Source organism: Haemaphysalis longicornis, unplaced genomic scaffold (assembly GCF_048455015.1).
Source record: "Haemaphysalis longicornis isolate Haplotype H1 unplaced genomic scaffold, Haemaphysalis longicornis Haplotype H1 scaffold_10, whole genome shotgun sequence".
NCBI lineage: Eukaryota > Metazoa > Arthropoda > Arachnida > Ixodida > Ixodidae > Haemaphysalis > Haemaphysalis longicornis.
The window spans coordinates 144487621-144507372 of NW_027526204.1; the positions used below are offsets into that span (position 1 = coordinate 144487621).

Here is a 19752-nt window from a genome sequence, read left to right on the forward strand (position 1 = left end):
GAACAGCCTCACAAGCACAGAAATGTGCTCTAAAACTTCACTGGTGTCATTGTGTGTCGTTTACTGTGTGCGTTGACCTTGCACCAGACCGCATCACTACAATCGAGCCCTTGAGCTAACAGGATGCGTCAATAACATTGTTGAGCCACTTTTGACTGCGCCAAGAATTCAGCAATGCGCTATCTTGACGCTTTGGTGTGCTCACGAGCCTTCCGTCTCCAAATTTCACTCCTCCTCTATTTTTCAATGGCCAAATAGCAAACTCGCTGTAATGCGATGACAAAGTTAAACAACTTGTACTCCATGCTTAAAGGGGCCATGCAGACAAAACACAAGTTTGGTTCATTCGAAAGATTGCCTTGTTAGAATTATACTGACACTACTTTCAGCACGCACTTCACTCAAATAAGCTGCATAATTTTGAAAAAAGGGAATGGCTGTGCAGCCCACTTGCTCATTTCCCGCAACAGTACCTGTGATGTCATATGCCCCGCTGTGCGATTGGCTCAGGCCACCAAAATCAAACGCAAATTAGACACTTCTCATACGCTTGCGGAATGAGCTATTTGCACTTAAATGCAATGCATATTCATTTTACAGCATTAAGAATTGCGAACAATGAAAGTTGCGAACAATGCGAAAGAACAATGAAAGTTGCGAAAATACACGCAAACAAAAGCACCGATGCGCACTGCTGTTGGAACTGGACGCACTATGCTTGCTTTAGCTGCACAGCAGCCTACCGCTTTGGAGTTGTCTTAACGACACTGCAAATTGGCGTAAGCAGCATTGTCTTATGTAACCCTGTTTGTCAAGCATACCTTGTTTCGAGAAACGATTACTTTCTGCAGTAACAAAAACGAAGTCGGGTGCAAATACGTTCAAAAACAAAGCAACGGCAGACAACGGTCCTCTGCTCCGTATGGTAGCGCCATCTGCAAGGACCGACAGTAAGCAAGGCGGCGGAGCCTAATGATGCTTTATGACAGTCACGAAAACCCACGATTTGGCGGGAGAATCAAAATTTTAACCTAAATCGATTGATTTCTCGGTGAATACGGCATGGTTTGCTGCTGGACAAGCGCTGGGGACACCATAAAGCACGAAATCTTTGGAATAAAACCCACTTATATTTTGTCTGCATGGCCCCTTTAAAGGGACCCTGCAGCACTCTGAGCCATGCAAGTAAACCGGCACGACTCTCGGCTTGCACCCCAGAAATACCTGAGCCAAATATTACACGTGCACGTGAAGCGGTGAGCGTGCAAATTGCTGTGAAAAACGCGGAAAAACCAACTGTGCTCTCTTCAGTTCTCCTCATTATGCACACCTGGCATGGCCTGAACGACGTCATTGAGGCCATGGCTGTATGATTGGCTGTCGCTGGTCAACTTCGCGGCTAATTTCTTGCATTTCCTGTGACGATCCGCCGTCGTCGGCGCTGTGTACAAACCTACTCTATGCCTGGACCTGTAGGCACAGTTTGGCCGCCGCTTTTGTGTTTTGAGTGCGCACGGAGTTTGGGTGATGAGCTCAATACTTCCCTTTCAACTAGAACACTTGACAACAAATGTTTATTGCTTCAAAAAATGCCCTACCAGCCCGAGCGCGCACTTGCAAGTAGGCACCCATGCCTGCTTTCTTGTGGCACTAAACTGGAAATAGACCCCTCCACATTGCAGAGAAAAGGAGAAAACTTCTCGGTCTGTGATATATCGAAGGGCGTGGAGGAGCAGCAGACGAGTTGGAAACGGCGAATCACTTGGAACAAGTGCCCACCTTGCGGTGACTTGTTGCGCCTTCGAAGCAGGCCCTGCAGAACCAGTTTAAGAGAAGCATGCTTCATATGGGATCATTTGTGGTTTCCCAGTAAAATCAGACTGGGGCCACTTATCTCTAGGAGCCGTGAGCTACTAAATTGAGTGTGTTGTTAAAGCGGGGGGGGGGGGGTTCATTTTCCCACAAATACCGATGTCTCATATTCATCTAAAATACGCCTCTTGGCATGACTGCCATGTCAACATCATGAGCTCACACTTAATCTTGACGTTGCACATTGCATGCGAAATGCAGCTACACTACATACTACCTTTACAGCTGCGTTACAAAATTTAGTGCACAACCATAGCTGTGGTTTAGGCCTAGCTACTTTACTAATTGGACTGCCTTTTCCTGTACTAGTTCTGCCCTCTTTAGGTGCTGTGCACCTCTGCTGTTCAACTTTTATTTTCTTCCTACTGCACACTTTTTTTCAACAGAGCTTACCGTATTTGGCACATTCGATGTGCTCCACATCGAGCATAACAGCTGTACAACGCCTGGACCGGCACAGCTTTCAAAGGGCTGTGCAACTGCCCGGCAGTAAACAGACACAAGCGAAGGATGTATAAAAAGGCTCCCATGTAATTCAAATGTGTGTACAATGTCAAGCAACATCATGTGTTACTGGACTTGCGCATAGTAGGCTCGAAGGTAACGTCAACAATCAGTCTCCCAGCTGGAGTAGGACTCAAATTGCAACAGCAATGGCCACAACAATGAGGAAAAGGTTTTACAACAGGAACCAACAAATGTGTTTAATGCACACAACTTTCCGTTCTTGCTCCCTAGTACACCGCTGTGCAGTGTCCCCAAAATAGCCAAAATGTCGGGAGAGTGCCACAAATTCAACAATTCCACTGTGTCATGGGCTTGGCGCACTTTTGTGGACCTTGGTCATGGGAATATATTGCTGATTAGTGCAGTGAACAAACACTGCTGCATGTACCATTACTTTCACAGGAAAAATGGGTGAGCACAGCACATACAAATAAGCCTCGTAGTAAAAGGTATCACAATGACTATTTGGCTGCAAGTGAATGAGAAATTGCAAAAGTTTACACAAGTTCTTTTAGGTGGTGTTTTTTGTGTGTGCGAGTGGGAAGTTATATAAAGTACAAGAGATGAGTGGAAGTGCAAATTTTAGAGGCAGTGTTATGTCACCCTCTTATAGATTTATATGTAGAGATACAATATTTGCTGTTGTACAGAAAAAAAACTGTTCACAAGCACATTTGCTTCACAACTTTTGCGAATTAAAAAAAGTTCAACCACGTCAAGATTCTGCTAAAAATTCTGCCTTTGATGCTGTAGAGCAGAGTTCATTCACTTGTTGGGTGCAAGCTATTAAGTTGTTCATGGCAATAATTTCTATATGTGCACTAACACCGATAAACCTTACAGGACACCGACTTAACGTTCCCTAGGTGTTATCCACTCCCTTACACAGCACTGTCGACATTGTGGCGAGTGAGGGCAAACTTGGTTACTACACTGGTCCAAATACAGGCGAGCCCGCTTATAACGAACACAACGGGAAACCGAAATCACTTCGTTATATCCGCTTTTCGCTATATCTGGACAGAAAATCTATGTATAGCAATGGTAACGGGAAATGAAGATTCGTTCGTTATAACCGCTATATCGTTAAAACCGGGTTCGCTATAAGTGGGCTATACTGTATGTGTTTTATGTGACTGTCAACAAGTGGCATGCTCACACGTGCACGATATTATGCTTTTGTCAGTCAAGGCAGTCCAGACTGTTTCGCGGACTGTCCAAACCACCCTCTTCCATTGCTACTTGCATTTATACTTGAGCACAGCGGTAAATTCATTTACCCTAGGTACACAAAATGGCACAATGACTACGAAAAAAAGCTCAAAAGCTTCACTTCGGATGCCATGGTTATACACCTCTCGGACTTCAAAGGACGCAGTTCCATCTTTCATCCGACTTGATGAAAGAGCACTACTTCCCACGAAAATATCTTTGCTGCTCAATCTCGCTACGCCTATCGAATTCAACTATCTGTGCTTGGCCAACTCAATACCTATGCTGTGCCTACTTTCAAAAGGCTCGTTATCCTAGCCTACCTTGGCTTTTCTCTGTCATGCATTGCCTCATTTCACCAACCTACAAGTGCGTGCAGTGAATGAGCAAAGCTCGGTAGCTTCACCAGAGCTGGATTTGTCGTGCCGTGCTAAACTGTACAGTGTTTGTCTAGCTTCAAAAGTTCACGATGTTGATAACAGCAGTGCAGTCAAGTCAATGCGAAAGGCAAAGGTATCAAGCTGCAAATACACAATGGTCTACAATGTACAGACACACCTGGGCTCATTAGCAGCACAAAAAAAGAGTGCAATAAATAATGGGAGCACTTTCCCCCATAAGGAAACAACTCGCTGGTACAACAATGGTCTTGAGAGATGCAAATGTAAGGTCAATGTGATTACAGCACGGCTAATATGGTAGTCTTTGCAATGGTGGTGGCCCCCAACGAGATAAACACTCTGGACACAAGACAACTTTCCATACGGTGATACTGTTAGCTGGTCAACAGCTGACAAGAGCCGCCTACTAACTGAAAAAATTACTTTAACCGGCTTGGTCGACTCACCAGGTAATGGAGCACGTAGAGGCCAGACATGACCTTCAATTGCATGTGTTGTGGGCACAACTCCGGCTGATAATGTCACAGCTGAAACCAAACTTTGCAAAACCCAGTTATGAAAATCCTGGCGGTGGTTTTCTTGCTTTCGGTTAACCGTTAAGACAGTTCCCATCAACTTCGTCACACTGGGTCCCCTATGCATCCGAAAACCTGTAAGAAGTAAACTGCTGCTAACAAAAGTGCAAAGGACACACAAATGTCTCAATATTGTTAGATATCTTCATTAAGCCGTGCCTATGTCTACCGCTCATCTTCAGTTGAGCCTGGTAGCTACCCACTTTACTAGCTGATGAAAGTTGGTACCTCCATGGTATCGCACGGGCTACTCCAAAGCAGCTCATAAAAGGGATGCAGAAGGTGCTTGACGCAAGCCGTAAAGTTCTGGTGAAGCAGAGACACACGAGTAAGATATGCCACTGAACTTTCAACTGATGTCTAGGCCAGCTTATCCAGAAAATGCCAGCATTACAATTTCCACTCAATTTTTGTCGGGTAATTGCAGAATGCAGTCGAGTAGGGTGTGCCTAGGAACACAGTTGTGCTGCAGAGAAAGTCGTAAAATTTTTTGGGCTCAATTCATACAAGGCATACCAGTACAAACAACAATACAATACATTTCTCTCACAAACTCTCTTCTGTAAGAGTGAAAAAAGAAGTTGCAACAATAATGATAGATGACACCGGGGTGTAATTGCGAGTGAATTTAGCTAAGTTGTGCAACTAAACGTGTGGTTGAAGTGATCTTCGTGCGTAGCACTGCGTGATGTCAAACTGTAAATAGTGTGAGGGGAGGACTAGCATGGTTCTTATCTACAAAGCATATATGCAAGCTATGCTACCAGAAGAATCCAAAGTGAGGAGGATTTCAACCTGTAACATCGTGAAGCAGCACCAACCAGTGTCAGAATCGGTAAACAGCATCAACAGGCACCAAAACACCTAACAAGGGCACAACACTGTCGCCTATGCTGTTCCGTGTAACATCCATTTGTGCTGTTTTTGTTTTACACTGAGCTGCACCAACCAGCCCTAAATGGCCTTACTTCAAACAGTTCGAAACCTATATTGTGAATAACTTCGACTGCTACGCTAAAGATTCAATAGCTAAAACCTCACTGAGCTTGTTCACTAGAAAGCACCCATTTTGAGGGCACTCCTAATTTAGCTGCCTTTTAGCATTCCAACTATTCCACGACAAGCCTAGTGGCTATGGAGACTTGTAACCCAAACCATTTCTCCACCAAAAAAAGCAGTATTGGAGATCTAAGCCATCTAGGTGTGGTTCAAACTCTGAAATACTACCCTACACAAAACTACATTGGCTGTAAGTTGTCTAAACTTTCACGGTGGATTAGCTAGGATAGTTCAACACCCTGGATGAAACGCGAGGTTCATCTGCGAGATTAACCTTTCATCATGCCATCTGTGAAAAATGGCTGCTGGGCAGCAAATAACAATGGTAGTGCAAAAAAAAAAAGCTCTTCATAAAGCTCTCTAATGTTAAGCTCTTGCCTTGTAATTGCGATCTATGACAGACACCTGTTGCAATAGGAAATTGTTGGCTGTCATTGTCAGGTTGCAAGCGCCACTCCTACGGCATGCACAAGGAAAATACACGACAGCTTCAGTGGCAGCTTTAACTATGTCTGGCATAACAAGTTTCTTTTTGTTTAAAGCTCCTGAAAATCACAGAAAATTGAGAATTATTGGGTAAGCTCAGCCTCAAATAGACGCAATGCCACATTGATGCAAATATGGCTTGCATGCAAGGTTTTACACACACACTGCCTGGCCTCACATTTCGTCCCTTTTTTATACGGGAGCACATATCTGTCAAAGCCGTCGGCTAGCAATCCAGCCCAATGCCGTAAGACTCTGGCATATACTTAAGCGTTAGCATATCCAAGGCAAGCACAAGCCACAAGTCAGACTGTGCTTTGCTGCTCCTTTAAGGGGCCATGCAGACAAAATACAAGTTTGATTTATTGGAAAGATTTGATGTTTTATAGTGTCCCCAGCGGTTTTCCGGCACCTAGTGATGCTTCAATTTTGAGTAAAAATTTTGATTCTCCCGCCAAATCGTGTTTCATGACGTCTGCCATGACATCACATGTACGGGCCCTTCAAGCGAACTTTTAGTGAACTGTTCAGTCTGCAACCGGCTGCGGGGCCTTGTCTACTGTCAGTCCTCCTAGATGGCGCCACCATACTGATCTTTTGACCGTATTTGCACCTGGCTTGTTTTCGTTATGGTAGGTAGCAGTCGTTTTGTGAAGCATGGGGTATGTTCAACAAATAGGGTCACGCGAGACAATGTCGCTTACGCCATCCGGTTAGTGTCGTGTGAGACAACCCCAAAGCGCCGGACTACTATGCAGCTGTAACAAGCATAGTGCACACGGTACCAACAGCACTGGTACTAGTACTTAGTAGTACGTGTACTTTCGAAACTTCCATTGTTTCACCCCACTATTCTTACTGCTGTAAAATGAATCGCATTACATTTAAGCGAAAATAGCTCCTTCAGCAAAGCTTATAAGCCCTGCTTAACTGGCGTTTGCTTTTCCCAGCCTCAACCAAACGCATAGCTGCGCATATGACATCATAGGTTGCGGGAAATGAGCTAGTGAGTCGCTAGCCATTCCCTTTTTTCCTAGTTATGTAGCTTATTTGAGCGAACTTTATGTTAAAAGTGGTGTCAGTATGAGTCTAATGAGGCAATCTTTTGCATGAACCAAACTTGTGTTTTGTCTGCATGGCCCTTTTAATACAGACACCTGAAAGTTCCTCAGTCAAAAAAAAACTGGGGTTTTCTTAGAAAGCTTGTACAGTGGGCAAACACACTTGTCCATAACAGCAAATTCTACATCAAATGGCCGCATCTAGAAGGTACTGACACAGACTGTTCAGACAAACGTGCGTTACTAAAGTGGTTGGCTTAAACTTCAGAGTAGTGCAGTTTTCCGAGGTGCCGCACACTAAAACAGGAGTTGGGGAAAGTCCGGAAACATGAGAGGCCGTGTTATAGGCAGGTCCACTGACCACTGTGCATGGTTACTTTCACCGGCATGTCAAATTGGTGACGGAGAAAAAGGCAGGCTGTATAGATGCACGCAGCCAGGGGCTTGTCACGAGACCAAGTTGCGTAGAGAGACGGAGAGGGTCCCTTGACGACTAGATAATGGTAGCAGCCGAGTTGTGAAGGCAAAGGGGAGAGATGAGTGTTCCGAGAAAGGCTGCACGCATGGGCTGGATGGATTGAAGACGGCGCTGCGGAGGCATTGGGCGCTCTTTGGCAGGCGAAGCGGCGGCGTGTCACGCAGCAAGCTCAGCTGGCCGCCGGCTTCTGTTCGTGGCGCTGCCTCATGTCTTCCTTGGAGGAGAGGAACAGCAGCGGGAACATGCCGATGAGGCAGCCCACAAAGACGCCCACCGCTCTTCCCTGCAGGGTAGGCAGAGGAGAAGGACAATGAAAGTTGCCACTGCGCCTAATCACCGCACCCAGCTGTTCCTCCACACAGTACAAAGAGTGCACTACTGCGAGAATTGTTAATGTGACACGAGTCAGTTTCGTGATTTTTTTGGGACTTAGCCTGCTTATAAATTACTCCAGCGACGACAAACAGACTACATGATAAAAGCAGGTCATGTCACGCAATAAGCGCAATCCCCTTTCAAAACATGCGTGCGTGTTGACATCTGGGTCTGTCACTACGGCGGAGTGGTACACTACACGAGCTACAGTCTAACCCATCGTAACAATATTGAATTGCCACAAAAAAGCCATTGTTATAACCAGTAATTGTTATAACAGGGTTGGGCACAAAAGTTACATTTGTAAGCATCTAGGGGTTTTCACCCAGTATTTACAAAATGGAAACGCAGCTTGCACGGCTGACCACCCAGACTTAGCCATGCGTGTGCCAACCGAATCGACAGGGCCCCTAGGAAAGACCATTGTCTTTCACACAGGACAAAGCCTCCGCATCAAACCCTTTACCGTTCCTTTTTTAATGATTGGCAGATTGCATGTTGCTAAGGTGGTGTTGTTTTCTGCCTTTTTTAACATCAGTAATCAACAGTAGCCTTTACACCAATGTAGCTTTATTTTGATCTAGACAGCATTGAAGAGGTGGCCCCTGCCTCTCTCACTACCTGGGCAGGAGATAAGAGGGGCAGTCAGGAGGTCTCTTCCTTCAGGGATAGCACGGCAACATAAAAGGCACCAACTTTTTCTCAGTGTTGGAAAGACAGAAGATGCCGCAACTTATTTCCTGCTTAAAAAGTCATGCTTGGTCACTCACAATGCACCCATGATCTCTCACAGATCTCCGAATACTATACCTTACGTATTCTACTGTCAGGCTCAATTGTTATAAACAATAATAAGGAAAATGACCATTGTTATAAGCAGTTTATTTTACCATATATCAATGTCGATGGTGCTGCAACAATTCATTGTTATATCCAATATATTGTAATAAGCAGTATTGTTATAAGTGGGTTGGACTTTATTGCTGTTCTTAACTCATACCAAAGTATAGTGCGAAATCTGTCAATGCAGTTGTGTGCCGTCATGGGAGCCACCGTAACAGCTAGAAGAGTTCTTTTGTTACTTCTACCTTCTTACAGCACATGACAACAAAGGCAACAACACTGGGCAAAATTCATTTTTCTTGTTCAGGATGCATGAACCTTCCAAAAATCCCTGATGGAGAAGCCTTTTGTTAACCATGCTTTTACGTTAATAAAATAACTTTAGCCTTTTAACAACAATACTTGCAGCTTTTGCTGCTGCAGACAACTTTAGAGCTCATTGGCGAGCCATGCCAAATACTAAAAATGTAAACACCCCCATGGCATAAAACTGCACGTGCATCTTAGCAAAGCTCGCCTATTCCCTAGCCTATGATTTCCATCTATTATGTATTAGAATGGAACCCTACAGAAAAGGAGCCTGGGGCACTTGTGACCCGATCAATGAAGCAGTCTTTCAGCATTTCACGAAAAGCAGCACAAGCAAACATCCCCAGGGGTCAAAGTTCGAAGGTGGCAGCTCACAATGTTGGCGCTCCACCGGGTGGCAGCCATCTCCAGCTGTGCGGGGCTCAGGGTGGGAGCCTGGACACCGATCTTGACCGCCAGCTTCTCCACGTACCAGGCAGAGCTGGAAGCATGCCACGGTGATGCCACATCAACAGCCCAATTCCCATCTATCGTACTGCCAGCATAAATGTTCTGCCAAAAGTGGTAATGAAAATGTTGTCGTTACTCTGCATGCCGCAATGCTGCCACATGAACAACACAATGCCCGTCTACCATACCAGTGGTGGAAATGCTCCGTTGAGAGAAAAAGGGAATCAACAAAAAAGTTGTCACTACTTTGCAAACCACAGTAACGTTGTAACGAAGTATTGTATTTGCGTGATTCTAACGCGCAGGAAATTTACGTAGGAAAATTCGAAAAAAAATTAATTCACATAGATTCTGCCCCACGGATTGAGAAGTGGATTTTGGGAGGATTTCGTGTCTAAGGCAATGTTGCTGGCCACTTTAAAGTCGATTTCGACTTTGTGCCCGACTGCAGCGCGCACGCCAATCTGAAGGGAAATTTTAGCAAAAAAGGGTGCGCGTTAGAATCGTGCGAATACGGTATATGTTGTCCTCAAGGCCTTTTTAAGATAACACAAGAACTGCGCTCATTTCTCCCCTATTGCACCATATTAAAAATGAGTGCATGAACAATGCATGATTCACATGCAGTACAAAGTTTTACCTAGCAATAAAAGATGATGGAGGCAAAGGATCTGTTTTTAGTGCCAATGTTTTTCATTGCATCTTGTTTCCTTTTTAATGCATAGTTTACTCTTTACAGCCCATGTAGATGTGAATTGGTGTTCATCTGCACCTACTTCTTCTCCTACATTGTGTGGCTGGCAAAAATGCCCACGCCAGGAGCGTCAGACATGTGGAAGGGACTTACCCAATCCCGGCAGCATCAGATATGGCATTTCCCAGTCCCGCAGCTGAAAAATGCGAGTATAACGGGAATTAGTGGCGAATTCAATAATACCTCACATTGCTTTTCATTTTTTCAGAAATTTGAGAATGCTGCTCAAGAAAGAATGTAGATTGCGCTTAACGTAAACACTACCGCAATACAATCCCCAAGGATAAGATGCGGGGGAGAGACCGAAGGCTGTGTAGCCGACATAAAGTGTGACAGCGCCTTGTAGTAGCAGAACTGTTGTCACTGCATGGTTTCCACAGATGGCATGAAAATGTCCTAACTTGCAAGGAAGTTTGTTTTGGGGCCAATTTCTGGCTCGCATAGTGGAGCCTGTCTCTCGAAGCACCAACACACCTGCCATTGTGGAAATGCCCAGTCCAATGCCAATGGTGGTGTCAATGTAGTCTCCCTGCACAAGAGACAGGAATTAAAAGAGGGGGGTGTTCAAATGCGTGAAAGCAGTAAACCAGCACAGAGTAGTCACAAATTAGTAATGTACATTTGGGAATAAAGCTAAAACAAAGTGCAGCGCTATTAGCTGACAAAATATGCATTCCATCTTTTGAGAATGGGGTTGTTTCAGTGTTACACAATACTTTGAGCTACTTAAAAAAGAAAATTGTTTAGAATATGACAACCTGGGCCAAGATAGACGAGGTTTGTTTTTCCCGTCTACATCTGCAAGGCATACATCATCACTTATTGGACAGCCCTCAAAACAAAGCAAATAACTCATCAAGTTAGGTCGAAAACAACTTTGCAAGGTTGTTACGTGATTGGCCACTCAACGGCCGGCGACTTTGAACCCTTTTCAGAATCTAGTTCGTCAAGAAACATAAACAAGTTTGTCGTGTACAACTCGAGGCTTTGCAACACTACAAAACAACTTTGCAAGGTTGTTAAGTGATTGGCCACTCAACGGTGCCTTCGGATCCTTTTCACAATCTAGTTCATCGAGAAACGAAAACAAATTTGTCGTGTGCAACTCAAGGCTTTGCAATGCTACGGGTCATCATTTGGTGACAGGCCGAATGAGTTTGACAAGCCACATTGCAGCAGACCATTACGCAAGACATGCTGTGATCAGAAAAGGATAACAACCGCAGTGAACTTCGTAGGCTCCAATACATCAGCATCTACGCAGTGCGTTCACAAAGGTTGCGAATGATTCAAAGACTGCGCTTTTTTTGTATCACGTGCCTCGCAAGCAATTCAAGTATTGTCAGCACTCACAGCGACGATCATGATGAAGTTGTCGAGAAACCCGAACCCCACAAATGGCAGGGCGTTGTGAAGGGCCATCATGCGCAGTTGGTCAGCTGTCGGGGTGGACGCCTTGCCGTCTGTTGGCAGTCGGAATAAGCAAGTTCACTGTCAGCTGCGCCAAACCATCTCCAAAGTGCAGTGGACTTTCGCAGTCAGAGTCACCTCTCTTTGGCTAACTTAGATATTAACTGCATACATGTGAACTCACATATGAGTATAATCAGACCTATCTCAGGTCGCAAGCAATATTGGTATTGTTTTATGGAAAGAGAAACGTTCTGATCAAGACACCGCAACGTTTCTGTTCGTAAATTTAGCAGGAAAGTCCTGCGGTCATGCTTGAATGACCCGACATATGGGTGGTTCATTTGCAAAAATAACCCCGCCCCAGGTAATTCAAGTGATCAACAGCATTGCTTCTATGGGAGTCGGTTCCAGAGGCAAACAGCACTTTTTTTCCTTTTGCCGATGCACCATGTCAGTAATGTTGCTCAATGAGGTATCTTCTGGGCTTAACGATTAAATTTAACTGTGGCAATGTGACATGGGCGTGGTCTTTTTTTTAGAAGGGGGTGGGGGGGTGGGGGTGCTTATTTTAATTAGACTTCAAGAATTCGTAAATCTTCTTGCAAATTTTCTTTGTATTTACTTACATGGCCAGTGCTTCTGTAAATGCGGACATAAATCTTAAAGAAATGAAAACCACAGGGCTTTTGAGAATATATATATATATATATACCTGCATAAACATGCCCTAGATTTTTGCCTAAAATCATACCTTTTTCTTTCTACAGTTACCAACTCCTCCAAATAGATCTGATCAAGAAACAAAAACAACTTTTTAATTTTTTAGCCAAGAAACAATTACTGTACAATGTGACTATCCAAAACGCGGCATCTGTTTTTCAACTTCGATATTCACTCATGATGAATGATGGGCTTAATTTGCCGAGATCGCAGCAGCGACCAGCCAAAACCGCAGTGCAGCACTCGATCGATGCTAAGAATAGACGAGATAACACACAACGCAATCAATAAAAACTAAAAGCAACGGAGCAGTTAGCCGCGAAGTTTATTATTCTTTTGGCGGAGCTTGCATAATGTCAACAGGAGCGGCGATCAATAGCATGGCTTGCGATTACCCGCAGTGTCTAATTGCAGTGCTTCCGCTGCATGCGCCGAGAGCGTCTGCCGGTGCTTATCCAAAAATAGCCTCTTAAAATATACAGAAATGGCCTCAGGCGATGAATTTGAAAAACCACAGAAACTAAAAACTTGACAAGTCGATCGAAATCGCGGGCAGAACACCTGTTGCGGATCTCCGCATGCGCCACGGACAAAGGCGCGGAGCAGACAATTGGATGACGCCCGAAAAGGTTCAGCAAGACTTACTCTTCTCCACCTTCTCGACGAGTTCCGTCAATTCGTCCATCAAAATCTTCCTCTCTTCGGGTTTGAGCCTCACGATCAAGTCCTGGGCGAGTTGTTTCGTGAGGATGATTTCGTGGGCGCCCGTGTGTTTGCCGACGCCCTTGCTGTACGCGGACACGCAGAAGGGTCGTGTGAGCGCGCCGTGACCAATGCGGCTTCTGGGAATCCGTTTAAATGCGCCGAAGAGCAGGGGACGCGCCAAGCTGCCTGCCATTGCCGAGCCCGCAGCAGCAGCAGCAGCTGACGGAAGCAGGCTGGCCGCCATCTTGAATTTGGGGGGCCGCCTGTCGGACGCTTGCGCGATCCGAAACTGCGTTGAGATGGGCGTCTGCTCCAGTTTCGCTTTTGAGAAGTGCCTCATAAGGCGTATTGGTCCGTATTTTTGTGGGCATTTCTGCTGCGAAGCTGCTGACAGAACCTCTACCGGAATTTTTACAGATTCTATCATTGTCGCCGATGTTGGTAATAATAATAAAAAAATAACCGAGGGGAGGGATGGTCTTCTCGATGTCCCAAGAGGAGGAGAGAATCGTGTCCCTAGATCGCCCGGAAGGCAACTAACTTCGCTGAGCGTGAGTGCCGCGGCGTGCGTTTATTTTCTATCATCAGACCCTGCAAATGTTGCTCCGGTCATCACGGTTCATCACAAACGACAATCCTCGCACAGACGATTGGGATCGTGATCGACCAGCTAATCACATCGTGATCCACTGAAATTGCTCGGCATATACTGGCAATGAAGCTTCCAGCCCATGCTTCGAGCAGCTGAAAAAAATATTATACCAGATCCGAAGCGCTGTATTTCTTTTTTTCTGCAGAGAACTATGCTGGTCACTCTGGTGACAATTAAGAAGTTCATCATACAGTCGGGAAGTCTGAAATCTATCGGCGGTAATATCGGCGCTATATGACAGCTAGTGTTTGAGTAATAAATATGCTTTGCATTATAGTTTTAGCATACAGTGTGTACCGTGCGTACTGGGACCTGACTGGGCATGTGCGCATTCCTTTGGTGGGGTGGCTTAGTTTCTCCGACGGGCGACCCCCGACTTGCCGCGCCCGCGCGTTCGTTCCGGTGAGGTGTGACACTGCTCGCCATGACCGCGCGCGCATGCGCCGACGGTTCCGGGTACACACGGTAAGGTAAAGCTCTCTGTTATTTGTGGAGCAAACTAGGAGTGAGGGTCAAGCGCGCTTTCGCCGTGAGTGCAATCGTTAATTTGTCTCGTTCTAAATGTAACGAGTCACGCATGGCACGAAAACCGCGATTACCGCACGCATCACTACGTGATACGAGCATGTCCTGAGGGGGGCATCATCATAAAACACCCCCCTACCCTCCTCCCCCTGCACGCAATCGTCCGACACAACGAAACGAGCTCCCTTATCAAACCGCGATAACGAGATAACGAACGTTCCCTGAGAACGAGACGGTTGCAACTTCTGCAGCCGCACACGGCCTGGGTGTATCTCGGAACGGGATGGTTCGCAACGATAAATGAACGTCGTTTGCACGCGGTAGCACGCGTCGTTGGTCATGTTGCTCAATGAAGCTTCCAACGGTTATGGAGTCGTTATACATCGGCTGGCCAAACGTGGTGTGATTTGTTTTAGCGCAGTAGCTTTACAAGTGGGGTCCAAGGCCTTTCTCGCAGCTACCCGTTGCCAACCGCGCTGGCCGTTCAAAAATGTCGGCTTCCAACTTATTGCGACGCCATATCCGCGTCGATGCTTTTGTAACACACAAAAAAAGAAAACCAACGTGGAACAAACTTGTTGATTAAAAGACTTTTTCTATTTCTGGCATCATGGCCTACCACTAAGCTTAAATCGCATTTAAGCTTACTTCTAGATCGAAAAGTGGATTTATAAACAACTCCTAACTAGTATTTTTGGTAGCCGAATGTTTATTAGATTCCCTCGTGCTCATTTTAATGTTTGTTTCGTCATTTCTCTTCGTTGTTCTGGTACCTTCGAGTCTGCGTAGTTTTGGCCGGCTGTGATCCGTGTGGTGTGTGTTACTTTGGTTACAGTGAACTAGAAGGTTTTATAGTTCACTGTACTTTCGTGTTACTTTATGCGTTGAGTGACCGGGTGGAGTACTATTTGCCGCAATGGTTCTGCCGCGGCAAAACTTCTTCATTGCCGATGCCTCAGCCGGCGTGTCGGCGAAAGCCATCATCGCGGCAACAGAAGCCCTCGTCGGCGTCAAGCAAATCCACAGCTTACACGACCTGGGTGGGTTCAAATTCCTCGTTGGGCTGAAGTCAGCGTCAGCAGTTCGGAAGTTTCGCGAAGCCGGCAGCCTTAGAATCGCTGGCGAAGTTGTTCCCGTCGCCCCTGTCATAAGTGACGAGGTGAATACCAGCGTAACCTGCTGGTCTCTTCCGACGTTCGTCGGCGACGAAGAAATCGTCCAGGCCTTGGCACCTTACGGCAAGGTCCTGAAAATCGAGGCAGCGCGATACGGGGACAAGCGATCGTTCCTCACGGGCCCGCGGTACATACAACTGCGAATGAAGACCAACAACCCGCTCCCGTACTGCCTGCGCATTAGCGGACACCGCGTGACGTTCAACTACCAAGAATGGCGCCAAGATGGCCGACGAGAAAGCCGCCGGCCGGGAAGCCAAGATGGCGGAGTACAGGAGGGCCCGAGCGGCGCCACGGCGCAGGCCAAATAGAACGCATCTCAGTGGGAGCGATTTTTTTTAAAAAGAAAAGCCTTGGTCACCATGATGGCATCGTCGTCACGGTCGAAGCATCTGAAGGCTGACTTTTCATCGGAGAGCTTCCGTTTCAAGTACGGCGCCGGTCGACCACACAGGTGAATAATGGATGGGGTGTTTTAGACCCAGCCGGACTCGGAAGTAGTACGTCGCCGTGTACCGGAAACGTGTTCAGTTCAAACCGTGGTCAAACGGTGTACCAAAAATGTGCTGGATAGGACGGTGGAAAAGTGCCTTATGCACGCGGAAGAAATTAACCGACGCCTGCTGCAACAAGCGAGCCTGGTGGTGTTAAACAAATGGTGGTATTAGGATTCCTTCTGACTGGGACGGTTAAGAGGATAAAGGAGAATTATAATCTATAAGTGAATATAAGCGGTAGCTTATCGGCTGCTGTGTTTTGTCATTTCACTTTATTTGTGATTATACGGGCCGCGTTGCCTGTTGTGCCTGTGCAACCGCCATGTTTCCCATATTTTTACTTTACCATGAGCTTGCTTTTTCGTGCGGCTCCAGCAGTGTATGGCGCGGCTCAAACCAACGCTGGCTACACCTTTCTACCTGCTGAAGAGGTGACCGGTAAAAAGCGCAAAGGCTCATGGGTACGTCGTCTGCTACCGCCACTTCCGGTTCGAGATCTCTCCTGCCCTCTCGTACGCTTGCTTGCGTCGGCGGCTGTCAGGCGCGTGTGTGCGTGTTATTTGTTACAGGGCGCTTACCTGTCAGATAAACCCCTAGTAGGGCCAATCGTTGTTGTTTATGGAATTTCCGATGCATGGGCGTTTTTTTTTTTTTTTCCCGGTGGAAACAGATAAACAACAAGCACACGCGCGCGTGAAAGCCGACGGCGTACGGGAGGACAGGAGAGCTCCCGAACCGGAAGTGGCGGCTCTCCGCGGGAGTAAACAACTCATGAGCCCTTGCGCTTTTTACCGGTCACCTAGTGAAGGCCACAGGTAGCGACAGTGCCTTTTTATTTAAAATAATCATACGTGCGCGGTGACCGTCCACAATACGAGGTTTGGTAACACGTGCAAGAGGCGTGTATGTGTGCTTTGCTGTCTGTGTTTGCATGTTTGGCTTGTGCAATAAACGTGTATATTACGCTCGCCGCACGTGACTATCGAATTGTCAGGCGGGTCTTATATCATCTTGTTATGGCTTGCAGGCCGCGGGTGCCCGGGTGCTGCCTGTTGCCATTGGTATGTTTTCGGCCGCATGCAGCTTGCGAAATTTTCGTTGTAGCGCGTTGTGCGCTCTTTTCCGTAATATACTTCAAATGGAAAAGTTGTTGCATGGGACAAATTTAAGCGATCTGGCTTAAATTGGCGGCCTTTTGGGCCACGGTGAAGCTGAAATTCGCCTTCGAGAGCCGCGTTGAAAGTTTCTTGTGGCGCACGCGTCGGCGTGCGCCACAAGAAACTTCCAACGCGGCTGGGGTGGGCGCTTTTCACTCACGGAGCGCAGTGTAGATGGCGCGGCGAATGGTCGCAATTGCCCAGCGTTCCCCGCGCGCCGGAGCCTGCTCACGCCGGCGGGCGCGTCGGCGGTACCCAATTCGTCGGCTTTGTCGTCTGCTTTAGTGACGGCTGTTTTGGGCCTGTTTTGGCGCAGCTTCGCGTCCATTGCGCGCTTCCTTCGCACGGCTTGATTAACTTGTTCGACAGCACCTCCTGGGTGATCCGGACCCGACGGAATAGACCCTTTGCAAAAAGGACGGCCGCACTGAACTCATAGCGGTGGCAACACTGGTGGTTAACGCGACGACGCCATGATAAAAGAAGTGTCGCGCTGAAATGCCTTTGCGGTTGCGCGTTTTGGCCCATCGCTTCACAATTCTGCAGCCTCGCAGAGAGATATTTTTGGTTATTTTGTATATACTCTGCTAGTGCTCTTGTAGCAGCATAAGGCACGATGCCCACGCTCTGCTGCGTACTTCTTTGCAAGCGGCCCGTTTGCGAGCAGTTATGCGGGGCGAAATGTACATATACGACGCTTTAATTTGTCAGTCTCCAGGGCAATTAGTCTTTTTTATACACAATCTTGAGAACTGTGTTTCACGTGCCGGTCACGACTTCCACCGTTATTGGCGCCGAACGTTTAGGCTGCACAGTTGCTTCGGTGCAGGCGAATTCGAGCCTGCATTCGTGATTCGCTCTGCCCGCGCGGAGTATGTTCCCACATCTGTGAACAGCAAACGCGCTCGTCGTCGTCGTCTTTTTTTTTTTTTTTTTTTTTTTGAGAACTGTTTAATGGTACGGTTTTACGTGTGGATCACGACTGCCGTAGTTTTAACGCGAACGTTGAGGCAGGATTGTGTTGGTGCAGCAAAAAATTAGAGCCTGCAGGCGTGTTTCGCCCTGCTACATTTCAATAGCAGTAGATCGGGAATGCGTCTAGGACTTTATTTTTTGTATTTACATTGTGCACATTTCGTTCTCTCGTGTTAACGGCGCATACCGTGCAGCGACCACGCCGTACTCGAACTGAATGAATTAGAATCCTGGTTTTCGATGCAAGTACGAACACCCTGACGCAATGCGGGAGTTGTACTGGCTATGTGATACAGTCGGAAGATACGTCGCATGTTTATAACTTCCATAACTTATTTGCATGTGTCCTCTCAAGTGTTTCCAGCTGGCATACAGACGAAAATAATGGATCGCAGCAATCAAGAGAGATGAAGGACAATAATTTACTGCCCCCCCCCCCCCCCCCCCCCAACCCCGGGCTGCAGTACTTTACTGTACTGCAGCGGTGGCGTAGAGGTAGAGCATCTGCCTCGCGTGCAGAAGGACCATGGTTTGAATCCCGGTGCCGGACAATTCCCACCGAATTAAAAAAAAAAATCCGCGTATTGATGGCATTGCAGAATATGGCTTGAGGTGCGGCCTGACCCCGGCGACCATTGCCGGTAACGCGCTCCCTCACCAGAGCAGGATTGGCCACCCTGGTGTAGTAACGGCCACAACCTCCCATGAATACACCAAGTAACCCACGGCCCTCAGTCTCCAGTGGCTACGAAGCAACTGACCACGGCGGCGGTCAGACCTGTGACGCAGCAGAGGGTGCTAAGAATCCCTGGACCCGGAGAGGCCGCCATTGGAATCTGAACCTGGCAACGTTTGACACGAGAACCTTATCTAGTGAAGCGAGTCTAGACGTGTTCGAGGAATTAAAGGGCATTGAATGGGATGTCATAGGGCTTAGTGAGGTTAGGAGGACGGGTGAAGCCTTCACGGTGCTGAAAAATGTACACGTCCTATGTTACCGTGGTCTAGTGGACAGAAGAGAACTGGGAGTGGGATTTCTAGTCAATAAAAGCATAGCTGGCAACATAGAAGAATACTATAGCATTACCGAAAGAGCAGCAGGTGTTGTAATTAGACTCAATGAAAGGATCAAGCTCAAGGTGGTACAGGGATATGCGCCCACATCCAACCACGATGACCAGGTAGTGGAACTCTTCTATGAAGATGTGGAATCGGCCATTGCTAAAGTAAAAACACAGTATACCGTAGTTATGGGGGACTTCAATGCTAAAGCAGGCAATAATCAGGCTGGAGACAAGGCAGTTAGGAACTATGGTCTGGCCTGCAGAAATAGCAGGGGGGCCTACTAGTTAAGTTTGCAGAACGGAATAACCTACGCATAATGAATACCTTCTGTAAATGGGAGAGCCGGAAGTGGACGTGGAGGAGCCCTAATGTGGACCATAAAAATGAAATAGACTTCATATGCGATAACCCTGGCGTCGTGAAGGATGTGGAAGTGCTTGGAAGGGTAAGGTGTAGTGACCACCGTATGGTAAGATCTCGAATTAC

At 46.9% G+C, this 19752-nt stretch overlaps 1 protein-coding gene across 1 annotated transcript; it reads right to left on the reverse strand.

Moving 5' to 3' along the window:
* Nucleotides 1–2383: 2383 nt before the first annotated feature.
* LOC144159566 (transmembrane protein 65) lies at nt 2384–13480 on the reverse strand. The gene is made up of 6 exons (XM_077691136.1): nt 13161–13480; nt 11736–11845; nt 10857–10911; nt 10476–10518; nt 9554–9659; nt 2384–7934 (listed from the first exon to the last, which is right to left on the reverse strand). The coding sequence occupies exons 1-6, from the start codon at nt 13462–13464 to the stop codon at nt 7821–7823; spliced, it is 732 nt and encodes a 243-aa protein (XP_077547262.1). The 5' UTR covers nt 13465–13480; the 3' UTR covers nt 2384–7820.
* Between the last annotated feature and the right edge of the window lie 6272 nt (nt 13481–19752).

Bases quoted from the DNA above. Each gene is read 5' to 3' on its own strand.
- LOC144159566 (XM_077691136.1), bottom strand. From the start codon at position 13,464: ATGGCGGCCAGCCTGCTTCCGTCAGCTGCTGCTGCTGCTGCGGGCTCG. The intron at 10,912-11,735 runs GTGAGTGCTGAC...TCTCTTGTGCAG, and splicing joins ACTTCATCATGATCGTCGCT to GGAGACTACATTGACACCAC. The intron at 9,660-10,475 runs GTAAGTCCCTTC...GCATGCTTCCAG, and splicing joins TCTGATGCTGCCGGGATTGG to CTCTGCCTGGTACGTGGAGA.